This window comes from Lycium ferocissimum, chromosome 2 (genome assembly GCF_029784015.1).
Source record: "Lycium ferocissimum isolate CSIRO_LF1 chromosome 2, AGI_CSIRO_Lferr_CH_V1, whole genome shotgun sequence".
In the NCBI taxonomy this organism is placed as follows: Eukaryota; Viridiplantae; Streptophyta; class Magnoliopsida; order Solanales; family Solanaceae; genus Lycium; species Lycium ferocissimum.
Genome location: NC_081343.1, coordinates 40,167,932 through 40,180,436, shown reverse-complemented (window position 1 = coordinate 40,180,436; position 12,505 = coordinate 40,167,932). Strand labels below are relative to the sequence as shown.

The window sequence follows — 12,505 nt, the reverse complement described above, 5'->3', positions numbered from 1 at the left end:
CGTGTTTTGTCTGTTCATAGAAGTAAATGTTGGTACTAATAAATTGTATTAGTAGGTATCTGGTTCTGAATAAAATCCCAGACTTTTCAGACGATACAATGCCATAGAAAGTCTGTGTCAATATCTCAACATCATTCAAAAGCATAAGTTGTGACCTACCAAAGTCATTTGGCTGGAAAAACATTTTCATCTTTTACTCTCTTTTCAAAGCTTCAAGAGTTCTACATTGGTTTTTTTTTGTACCATCACATGGAAAATGCGATAAAAACTTATACATCCGATTTGTTTTAAATTAATATATACTTGACAAAAATGGTAAAATAAAATAAAGGTACATTGTAAAGTTAGAAGGTTAACTGCAACTGCAATGGAGACTAATTTAATGGGAAAATTGTAGGAAAAACAGTTAGTGCCGTTATGATACTTCTTTGTTCATCAATTATCTGAAGAAGTTAGACATAGTGACATGTAATTAAATAGTAATGAGTTACGTACTTCTAACTTCATCTTCTGCTGAAGAAGACACATGATAAAGTAACAAAGATAGAATTGCCACATAGGTCCTCTCTTGTGTTCTCCCCTTGCTAGGAAGCAACAGTGGCAAACAATTTCACATGTAGAAGTGAGAGAATACAATAATTAAAATCACTAACTTCTATCTGGCCTTTCTTGGCAAACTTTGATTAAGTGGCAAAATTAGCTTATGAAAATATGATCCGTTTAAACTTGGGCCGGTCAATAATGTTGGCTCATGCCATTTTGATCCGCTTAATTTAGTTTGTTTGAAAATTGGGTTGATACGTAGCCCAAATTGGTCAATGAAAAACCTTGTCAAAATCTTTTAAAAAAAGATACTCCCTCTGTCCCATTTTAGGAGAGAATGTTTGACCGGGCACAAAGTTTAAGAAATAAAGGAAGATTTTTGAAACTTGTGGTATAAAACAAATCATATAAGTATTCTGATGGTCCAGTGGATGGATTAAGCCATTGATCATATCATAGGCCAAGGAGGAAATGAAATCTCCTGCCACTTACAATTTGAATACAAAAACATAACCTTTTCATATCTCTTATGTATTTTTTTTCAAATCTCTTATTGTAAAAACTGAACATCTCTTATCAAAAGGTTAAAAAAGTGTATAAAGGGCTGCAAAACCATTTATCCTCAAGGATTTTTGTTACACCTCGCATTTTGCACATTTGAATATTTCGAGCTAATGGCGGGAAGTTAAGGACGAAGTTATATTTTCCGGTTTCGTTTGAATGTGTAAGTCGCTTATAATATTAGTGGCATGGAATATTAAGGGCAAATTTGGAATTTGGAAATTTTTATGCATGACTTGTGGAAAAAGATTCAAGGTAGACTATGGCCCACATGGGTGTAAAATACATGTGATAAAAAAAAAAAAAGATGACTAAGTAGCATGCAATTCATCTTTTGTGCTTGAAGAAATTTCTAGAAATTTGAAGAAAATTGGAGAAAAAAAAAGAAGAGAAAAAGAAAAAGAAGGGGCCGGCCATGTGATGGCCATGTGCCAAAAAAATATGTATATATATATAAGTGTGTGTGATGACTAAGTAAGACATAAGTCATCTTCTTGCAAGTCTAGAAAATTCAAGAGAGAAGAGAAAAAAAAGAAGGAGGAGAATGGCCAAGAGGGGCTGGTTCTAAAGTTGATCAAGAAAAATCTGTTTTTCCTAGCTTTCATACTAATTAGAAGGTCCTCGTCGACGTGGAGTAGTTGTCGAAACAAGGAAACCATTCGTTCTTGAAAATGGAACCTTAGCCGAGAAAGGGAGTGGAAGAGAAGGTAAGGTCTAATCTTGTCTTTCATATGTCACGCATGGTTTATGTATGTTGTGAAGTGTGGAAATGAATGGAAGTCATGGAATTATGGTGTTGTTGTGTGTGGCCGTGTGTATACTAGATTGTGTAGGAGAGAAGAACTAATTTACTTAGTATGGTTGGATTGTGTTTTATGGATGTTTGGACGTGTTGTTGTATGAAGAAATGGGTGAGAATTTTGAAAATATGTATGTTGTTGATGAACGAATGTGTAGGGGCTGTTTGGTATGTAAGAAATGAAACAATGTTATTTAGTATTTCGATTGTCGTTGTTATGAATTCTATGGCATGAAATGAATGTTTGATGATCCAAATTGAAGGAGTAAGTGTAGCGGACTGATTTGGAACGTTATGTGATTTCAACATAGTTTCTTGTATTAATGGAAATGATAATGTAAACGTATGGAATTGTTGGAGTATGTGAATTCGGAAGAAAGAATTAAGTCGTTATCGTTCTTGTTGAAATTGGAAGGTGTTGGATGAAGTGGTATGTTGATTGAATTGTTTTGAATATTATGTGAGTTGAAATTGAATGTTATAAGTGTTGCTAGAATAATTGTTGGAATTGTTGTTGATAGTTTGGCCGGGTTAAATTCCCGGATTGTTGTTGATTAAAATTGGCCAAGTTGAACTTGGTGGGATGGAGTATTTATAGGGGAAATGCTGCCGAAATTTCGGTAGGCAAGTGTTACCTTAAGATTCAACTTCTAAATGCTCTAATCAAAGTTTGGTAAACATGACCAAATTGTAGATTTTGGCGGGTTTAACGAACTTGGACTTGGAGTACAGGAAGGAGCGGAAAAAGGTATGTAAGACTTGACTTTCCTTCCTTGGCATGTCTTAGACGTAGTAGGCTTGAATATGTGCCTCGGGGACGATTCCTTTCCTAGAAATCCGAGAGATTGAAATTAGCTACTATTCATTCGGTAGAATTGAAGTGAATGTTCGCGAATAGTTGAAAGAAATGTCTAAGCACCTAGAATTTGCGAGAATAAGGATCCGACTACCATAAAAACTCTCGCAAGTAAGTAATGTCATGAAATGTATTATACGTAAATTGTGTACGCCGCCTCATTTGATTCGAGGTGGGTCCACTATCCTTCACGAGTTTCCTTCCATAGTCCCGCTTGGTTTATTTTCGTACTATGATTACGATTTCATAAACATTATTTTAGCTTTCTTATCTCCAAAGAGTACGATGTTCGAGATCCTACGGCATGATTCGCTCTTTCCTGCGATCCATGAATGTTTCCCACGAGTGCTTTACCTTCAAGGTTAAAGTTTCCCGATTTCAAAGTTTTCCTATAACGTGAAAATGGGAATATTTTATAAGACCGAAGAGGGAATGTTTCCACCATGTCTCTTGTCCTCGAAAGTTATAGTGTGATGATAATACACCGCGCACATTGGGCCAGCGATCACATGAGAAGGCGGGCGTTCGAAGTATGAAAAAAAGAATGAAGTGTTTTCTATGAAGCGCATAATGATAATAATATGATTTTGATTTCGAAATTCTAAAACTGCGCGATTTTAGTGCCACGACGAGATTATCGAGTCTATTTTCATAATTCCATCGAATGGTTCATTGTTGTAAGTCTCGCCTCGTGAATTGTTCCTTCGGGATGAGACTATCGATGATGATTACTTGCTGCACAAATCGGAGGTTCCGACCTTATGTCACTCAGATGGGGTTATAGCTTTTCTTTGGGCTCTCGTACGTGCTTTATGATTAATTATATTTTTAGATATGACACGGGTACCTACATGGCGGGCAGCATCGTCACACGTGCGGGTCCCGATGGGCGGCGAGAGCGGTTACATTTGCGGTGGGCGAATTATACCCGGACGCGGGAGGCACAGACGCGAGCTCATTACACCGCTCTATGGACGGCGATTCCTGCACCGATCCTACGTGGTCGGGCGATTCTGTATGTTTTTCGAAGGAAATGTTTTTAAAGAAATGTTTTTCAAAAAAAGAAAGTTAGGCGTGCATGGCATCCGCCTATGAGGCATTCAGACGTACAGGTTACTCTCTTATCTCGTGACATGCTCTATATTGTTACTCTGTTATTATCCATACTTACATTCTTGATTATGTTATCATTTATGCCTTACATACTCGAGACATTGCTAAATCTTGACCCCCTCTCTTCTTCGAAGTTTGCGTTTCATGCGCGCGCAGACACCTTCCGAAGGATAGGCCATGATAGAGGATGTCCCGGCGAATGGGTTGGCAAACTCCATTTGTCTGAGTGTCGACGAGTCGGCGTGCTATGCCATGATGTCTTGTTTGAAGGAAACTGGGAGACTTTACGTGAACGATGCGTGGGTTTCGGGAGATCGGATTGTCTTGTATACAAGTTACGTACGATTCATATCTTATTTGATTTAAAAGCAACAAAGGAATATTTCGACAATCTTATTATGCATACTTGACGTAGAGATTCAAAAAAAAAAATTAGTACGTAGTAAGAGTCGGTGGGTTCGCTCGCTCCGTTGCGGTTCGGTGCCCACCACACCCTAGTGAGATCGGGGTGTGACAATTTTGTGGGGCTAGAAATTATTTTATTAAGGATATTAAAGTGAATCTAAATTTGAATTGTTACTAAATATAGAAAGGTCTCATTATTTTTGGGACTGACTTAAATGGAAAGAATTATGTAAATTGGGACAGAGGAAGTATTTTTTTATTTAATATATACCTTATATAGCCATAATAAGGGGAAAAAAAGCTTTATCAGGTACTTAAAAAATTACAAAAGAACAAACAATGAAATTAAGAATTTAGAATTTCGAGAAGATGAGTGCACTATTATGAAGAAGTGGATCCAAAATATAAATTTGACGGTTCAATTTTTAGGTTCTTACTTTTTACGCTTTTGAAATTTTATATGTAAATATATATCATCTACTGCTACTAGTTTTAATATACACATTTGATTTAATTATATAAAATTCTATGGTGACAAAGGAGAATAGAATTTTTTTTAAAGAATAAACCAAACAAACCAAAATATTTTTGGAAAAATGTACTAAATTAAAACGCAAAAAGTGATAACAGACGTGTCCCTTTCCGTGAATGCATCGTATTCTAGAAAAAATAACAAGATAGGCATGAGATTTGAATTCTTAACCTCAATTAGAGAGGTGCACTAGGATCGTATCGATCATATGATACTTTGAGCAAGCATGCACAATATATGTTTTAAGTATTTTGAAAAAATATAATATTCTTATATCTATACATGATCTAAGAAGAGAAGCATTAGTTCGCGTGAAACGAGGAACCAAAGCCCAATAGTTCTTTCCTACATTGGATGAAAACAAATTACTCCATCCCTCCATTTTTACTTAGTCCGTGCGGTAAAAGAGATAATTTATCATTTTATATTTATTTTGCCTTTATTATTAATTATTGAGTAAGAAACTTCAAGGCCAAACTTTTAAAGTATGTTTGATTGATCTCAATCATTAGATGACTTAATAATAATTAAGGATGATATATTAAAATTGTCATTCTATTTATGGCTCTGGGATGTGCCAAGTCAATACAAGACAAGTAAAAATGAACAGAGGGAGTACTCCCTCCAATCCAAAATAAATGAATTTTTGAGATGTGACGCCCCATTAAGAAAGTTAATTAAAGAGATTGATTAAAGGTTAATTTATCAATATTATCATTTTGCTTCTTCTCAAACTTTTCTTAAAACTATAGATAATCATTCAGATATGAGTAGTATTGAAGAAAATTAATGAATAAGTCTTTAAACATTGAAAAATTCATTCATTTTAGATCATAAAATAAGTGTTGTATTTTCATTTATATGAAAATGAATGAAATATTCATAAAAAATAAAAATAAAATTAAATAAATAAATAAAAATTGATCATGGCTAATTAGCCATAACGACAGCCTCGGATCACTCTCTAATTAAATTTGCAAAAATGATTTAGAAAAACAAATTGAACGCTCCAAAAAAAAAACTAGCCGTTACAAAATGTAGAAGCGTAAAAAGCTCAACTTTCTTCCTTTTCCCTCGTTGATCAATGAATTCAAGAACCAGAAAACCCTAACCAAACAATCAGCAATACACAAAACGCTAACTCTAATCAACTTTCACGTTGCTTTACAGTGACTTTGATGGATTCAAACTGCAAATCCACTAGGCTAATTACGCCTAAAAAATGCTCCAAGAATTTCGAAAATTCAAACCCCAATGTGGAACACAGTCCAGTTTTATCAAAATCTTCTAAATCACCATCAATGGCAAAATCAGCAACGAAAACACAGAAATCAGTTTCCAGAAATACTAACACAAATCAATTGGCTTCACCTTTGCCCAAAAACAAGATTCGTCAGAGGAAGTTTGTAATCGCGAAGAAGAAGAAGTCGAATACAGATAATGTGAACCCTTCAATGGTTTGTAAGTGTAATAATAAGGCTGGTGCTGAGAAAAAGAAGTGTCTTTGTGTTGCTTATGAGACTCTCAGGGCTTCTCAAGAAGAATTCTTTAAGAATCGTGGTGGAAATGAACAGGGAGAGTATGAAATTGATAAGTTGGATGAAACAAATGGAGATGAAAATGGCAATGGGGAGCAAAAGAGCAATGAATTGTTGATTCAAAACATTCACAGTGATTTAGTTGAATTGGGTGATTTTTCGGGTGAATTGAGTGGCGGAACTATAAAGAGGAGGAGGGAGAGGGCGTTGGAAGAAGCAAGACAAAGTGTACCTGAAGCTGGTGCTGGAAAAGTGAAGCATTTAGTTAAGGCTTTTGAGAAGCTTCTTTCAATACCCAAAACAAATGAGTGTGAAGCGAAAGTGGAAAAAGACGAAAAAGAAGTAGAAGATTTTAGCAAGGGACATAAATGGGCATTGCCTGGTTTACAGCCTCCCAATATTCCTGAGACACAGGTATCTTCTTCTTCGTTTTGTCCATCTGATTTTTTCCTCACCTCCGAGAGTTTAGGCTTGGATTCGCGTCGTGCCTCCTCATTCGATAGCAGCCATGGATGGTTAGTATTCAAACTTCATTTATTCTGTTATTTTTAATATTATAAGGATTCATCATCATAAATTGACTGTTGGTTGTCAACCAACTATCATTCATATAGCAGATTCCTATTTAGGATAGAGATGTAATTTTTGTTTTTGAGTGCTGAAAATATACTATCTTTTTGCTATTGCAAGCTTCAGTATTTCAAGCAGGACTTCAGGTGGTGGTCGAAGGAGCAGACGCAATGTAAGAATCTTCTTATTATCATCCACCACAGATAGATGTAGAAGAATTCTGTTGATCTCTAAGCTCTTATTTTCTTAATTCTGCAGAGTGCTGGATCATCAAGAACATTTGCTCAAAGAAACTGGAAGAGAAGGCAGCTCAAAGCGACCTCCCAAAAGCCCTTCAAACTTAGAACTGAGGTTTGTGAATTGTGTGTTTGGTTGCTCTAACCTTGTCTAATTGGTTGCTTCTTGGGCAAATATGACCAAATTTTCAGTTGCATGTATCTAGTTGACATGCACTGGCTGCTGCCACAAACTGGACACTGAAAGATGGGGACTGAATTTAGTTGGCTACAAGAAAATCAGAATATTGGTCTAAATTCCCTTTGTTGATATTCGTAATGGTCATTGGTCCCTATCGCTAGTAGGGTGGTATTTGATCCAACAGTTAATTGTCTCCTTTCATTGTTGAACTGCATATATATATATATATATATATATATATATATATATATATATATATATATATATCTGCTTTCTCAGTCTAGGATGTCATGTGGAATCCAATTAATCATTTATCAATTTACTTAAGGAGTTGCTCAGAATTGGCTATTGCTGCAGGAAAGGGGAAAATGTAAGGAGGAAGAATTTTTAAAGAAAATGCAACAAATGGCTGAGGAAGAGGAGAAACAGCGGATACCGATTGCACAAGGCCTTCCATGGACAACAGACGAGCCAGAGGTAGCATAAGATTTTCACCATAGTCATTTCTAACCATTAAGGACTTTATATGTGAATGCATTGATCTACAAAATTATCTTGTTTAACTATGCCTGTAACTTAAAAGGGAATGCTTCGTGTTGATCCCGTATTTTGGAAACTGAATTTTTTTGAACCAAAATCAAACAGAATTTAAAGTAAATGTTATAGGAAGTTCTATGTTATTATTACCTCTCTCAAAATGCAAAACTCTTTTGTACTTGGGTTATACTTCAGCCTGTTACGACAAGAAAACTGAATTACTCTGATTTCAACTGTTCAGTGTTTGGCAAAGCCCCCAGTAAAAGAGATAACAAGGCCAGTTGATCTGGTACTGCACAGTGACATTAGGGCTGCTGAACGTGCTGAGTTTGACCATCAGGTAGACTATGCTTATTCTTTAATAGAATTTGGTTATTCATCTGCCTAAATTAATTTTTTAGTGAACGGGTAGCTTTATTTTCATGCAAATGATGCTAGGATATCTTGATTCTTTTTGCTGAGAATATTTTACATGAAGCATGTAAAAATATGTCTGTGTAAAGAGATTCTCAAAGGAAGTGCACCGATAAGAGGGGGGACCCAAGCAAACTTCTTCGGGTGAAAGAGGGCTAGTTTAGATTCTTGTTCAACGTTATATTCGATTAGGAAAGCATATGAGAAATGCTTTCAATATGTAAAGAAATAACCTAAGAGACCGCATGCATAAGAGGACAGGACCTGTAAACTATGTTGTTCGGACTCTTCACTTTCGGTGCCGCACCCGTGTCGACACAACATGGGTGTGGGTTTGGGTGTGGGATCCGTACCCGATCTGGTCAACCAATTTTGGGTACTTTGACCAAAATTGAGGGAGAAATTCCGGACAAATTCAATGATTTATGTAATCAAAACAAAAAGCTATGGTGAAATTGAAGAAAATGGAATAACTTGTATATAGAAATTTCTATGTCGATCCTTTTCCTTTTATCTCCTTCCGAGATTCTCCTCTTAGATCAATATTTTCTCCTCGAAGCTTTCCACATAATATCTCAAAATTTAGGTTTTATAACTCTATTTTTAGGATTTTGAATTATTTTTTGCGAATCCCCGCACCCGTATCCGTACCAGGATCCGTACCCTCGTATCTTAAAATTTAGATCGTGACGAATCCGACCTCTAGATCCGTACCCGTATCCGACACCCGCACCCGAGTCCGAGCAACATAGCCTGTAAATGGCTGTCATTTGTGGAGGCACGGTAACTTATGTTCCTGGTTTCTCCATCCTTGGATCAGGTGGCAGAAAAAATGAGCCTTATTGAACAATACAAGACGGAAAGAGAGAGACTGCAGAAGGTAAGCCAAGCATATTTTCTGGGATGAAATACGTATATGTAGTTTTTCTGGCTCATTCTTTATCTTTTTTTTTTTACTATACTATTACTTTCTGTAGATGGCTGAGGAAGAAGAAATTAGGAGGCTGAGAAAGGAACTCGTTCCAAAAGCTCAACCAATGCCCTACTTTGACAGGCCTTTCATTCCTAGAAGGTACCAAGTTTCCAGTTTTACTTTATTTATCTTGCTAATTTTTGCTTCTTCTAATAGGAATATACTAGCTTTAATTAAGAATTGCTTCTAAATAGGAAATTTGGTGGTCTGCATTAGGTCAACAAAAGATCCTACCATTCCAAGAGAGCCAAAGTTCCATATACCGCAACATAAGAAGATAAAGTGCTGCGTGTCTTGGAATGATATGGACATACACAACAACAGCGAATGGGGGATGCAGCAATGACAAAGAATGAGGCAGTCCTGCATTTGGGCCTGCATCATCACCTGTTCATATTCTTTTATTCAATGGTATATATATGAAGCAATAGTTTTTCATAATCGTATCAATTTTTGGGAAAGGGAAAAGAAAACAGTTAGTTTGGCACAATGGTATGCTATCTGAATCAACAACTCTCTATTTGCACAACCCAGAGTACTTCTGTGATTATGCTTATGAATGAGAACATTTTGATCCTCTCCAATTGAAATGAATGTTGAACTTACTATTCCTGTAAGCTTGTCATTTAATCGCCTACCTTTTTTTTACATGTAACTAGACATCAACTATATATGCAGCAACTATGATCAGCGTTGATCACAACTATTAAGGCAATGAGCTTGTTAGTTTCTTAGAGATGATACTAGATTACCATGTTGCAGACTGCAGTGAAAAACATGGACACAAATAACTCCTGGGCAAGAAGAGTGGCAAAAGGTTCTTGGCGCTGTTCATATCAGATAAAGAAACAAATTCTTGATTCTAATCTTGCTTCTCTTTTATTTGGCTGCTTCAGCTTCCCTAATTTTTGTTGGAAATTTGTGCTTCTCATCCCTGAAATATTGACAAATTTAGACTATGATTTTTATCTGGATCGTATTTTTAAAATATTCACTTGTGATGCTTTTGCTTGTGAATCTCGCCAGTTTAACGAACTATCAACTGTTAAACTATTTAATTACTTATGTTTAATTTGTACTGTAGAGTGTAATATATTTTCTTTGTAAACAGACCAAAAATACACATCTTGATTAATTTAATTTTAAATATATTTAGTGAAATATCACAGGGAGAATTCACCAACAAATGATTGATCAAAAGTGCAGTTGCCCTTTTCAATGTCAAATAATACACATGAAAAATTATTATCTCAGACTCTTTGACAGCATAAATGCGTCCAATAATGCAGTAAGAGTGATTTGTTACCTCAAAACTCCTTTTTTTCCCCTAGTAAGTACAATATCAAGATGTACTGTAGAATTATAAGGAGTCCAATGATATAGGTCTTAGGTTCAGATTCATTATGATTTGTGATCTTTAGGACGTGCATGAAGAATTTGAATAATGGCAGTCGCAATTTCAGGGGTTCTTGCCAATTGCAGTAATAAATTTTACCTGTCAGTTAGCTTATTAAGGAATACAAATATTCCAGGATGTTCGGTTGTTTGCCTTGTGGCATGTAATTTCATAATCAAATAATTAAAGACAGATGCCACTTATTTTCTTTCTAACAACTTGATTAATTAGGTCCAAATTTGTTTGCTTGTGATTTTTAAACAAGATGTTATATGGGATTGATTGCTTCCAATTTTAAATTTAAGGGAATTTTACATAAATGACTAACATTTAGGGGTTTTAAATTGGGCAAAACTACATTTTAGCTAATTACAGTAGATTGTATTCAAAAATCGGATTGTATTCAAAATTCGATTGAGTCAGATTTCGCTGTTTCAAGTCAGATATATTCAACTAAGTTGTATTCAAATCAAATGAATTCAACTCAACTGTATTCACTTTATTATATTTAAAATTGGTTGTATACAAAAAAATATTCTTCAAAATACAAGAAATAAAATACACCCAAACACAAATTTGCACTAAAATTTAACGGATACACTCAAATACTGAATACAAGAAATAAAATTCACTGTATTCATTTGTATACACTTCAATTTCATTGTATTCATTTGTATACAGAAAAGATCTTATTCGAAATACAGGCGAAAAATACAAAGAAACATGGTATTTTACACTAGAAAAAAACGAATACACTTAAATCTGAGTTACAAAAAATAAAATACAGTTCGAATTCACTATATTCATTCCGCTCAGATCTGGACAATAAAGTGTATTAAAAAATACAAAATACACTAAATCCGGCCAGATCTGACTGTTTCCGTCTAGATCTGACACCGACGCCACCAGATCTACGAAAACACCACCGTCACCGCCGGTCACCAACAGCATCAACACCGCCACACCAAACAGCAACACACCACACCGCCAGTCACCAGCAGCAACAACACCGCCACATTTTTGCTCAGATCTGAATCGTACAGTAAGCTAAAATAAAAGAGAAAATAAGAAAGGAAGAAACAAAACAAATTAAGATTTAAACCATTCAACTCTCGTGTAGATCTCCAAGATTTGTTTTTGGTGGCACATTTTCAACCAGAGGTGTTTGTGCTTCCTGATTGAGAAAATAATGGTATTTGATCTCAATCTATTCAATTTGGGAAGAGAAGATTTAGATGAGAGACAAAAGTGATAGGAAATATAGGAGAGAGAGAGACCAGATGTGAGAGAATGATTGAATTGGGGATACATTCTTCTTTTGTTGTATTTTACCTTATAGTTAATAATTGTCATTAACATATAAATATTAGCTATGGGAAGTAATTAAGTCAAACTATAACTACTAAATATAATTAACTACTAGTGTTTGTCAAGCAATGTAGATTTCCCTAAATTTAAAATGTACCATAAAAAAGTTTAACCTCAAATACACAATCAACAATTACTATTATTACGCTTCAGTTTCAAACATGTTGGCGTTGGTTATATGAATTCTTGCTATTTAGCTCTCTTCTCAATCTAATATTATAAAAACTAATTTCCCTAGTACTAGACTAAAGGACTCCAAAGTCTTAACAAACATGCATCTTTTCAAGAGCAGGTAAATCTAGAGTAATTGCTCAAAGTATCAGAATAAGTAAAAGCAAGAAACATGCTCTGATTTAACATCTTTTAAACGCACAAGAAAAAGGGATGGAAAAGGCAATATGTATGTCCTTGATGTTAATAGCAATGCATGCGAGTTGCAAACTCAACAGGAAAAGAAAAGAAAAGTCCAAAACGGCAAAGTGA

The 12,505-nt window shown here is 35.2% G+C and overlaps 1 protein-coding gene across 1 annotated transcript; it reads left to right on the top strand.

Annotated features, from left to right (window-relative positions):
- The first annotated feature begins 5,805 nt into the window (after positions 1–5,805).
- Positions 5,806–9,870, top strand: LOC132037273 (microtubule-destabilizing protein 60-like). Its single transcript, XM_059427772.1, has 9 exons — positions 5,806–6,403; positions 6,482–6,862; positions 7,038–7,089; positions 7,176–7,268; positions 7,692–7,811; positions 8,113–8,211; positions 9,106–9,165; positions 9,263–9,357; positions 9,475–9,870. The coding sequence occupies exons 1-9, from the start codon at positions 5,988–5,990 to the stop codon at positions 9,602–9,604; spliced, it is 1,446 nt and encodes a 481-aa protein (XP_059283755.1). The 5' UTR covers positions 5,806–5,987; the 3' UTR covers positions 9,605–9,870.
- The last annotated feature ends 2,635 nt before the right edge of the window (positions 9,871–12,505 follow it).

Excerpts from the sequence above, each read along its gene's own strand:
- LOC132037273 (XM_059427772.1), top strand. The coding sequence starts at position 5,988 with ATGGATTCAAACTGCAAATCCACTAGGCTAATTACGCCTAAAAAATGC. Across the intron at positions 6,404-6,481 it reads GGAGAGTATGAAATTGATAA|TGATTTAGTTGAATTGGGTG; the intron begins GTTGGATGAAAC and ends AAACATTCACAG. Across the intron at positions 9,358-9,474 it reads AGGCCTTTCATTCCTAGAAG|GTCAACAAAAGATCCTACCA; the intron begins GTACCAAGTTTC and ends GGTCTGCATTAG.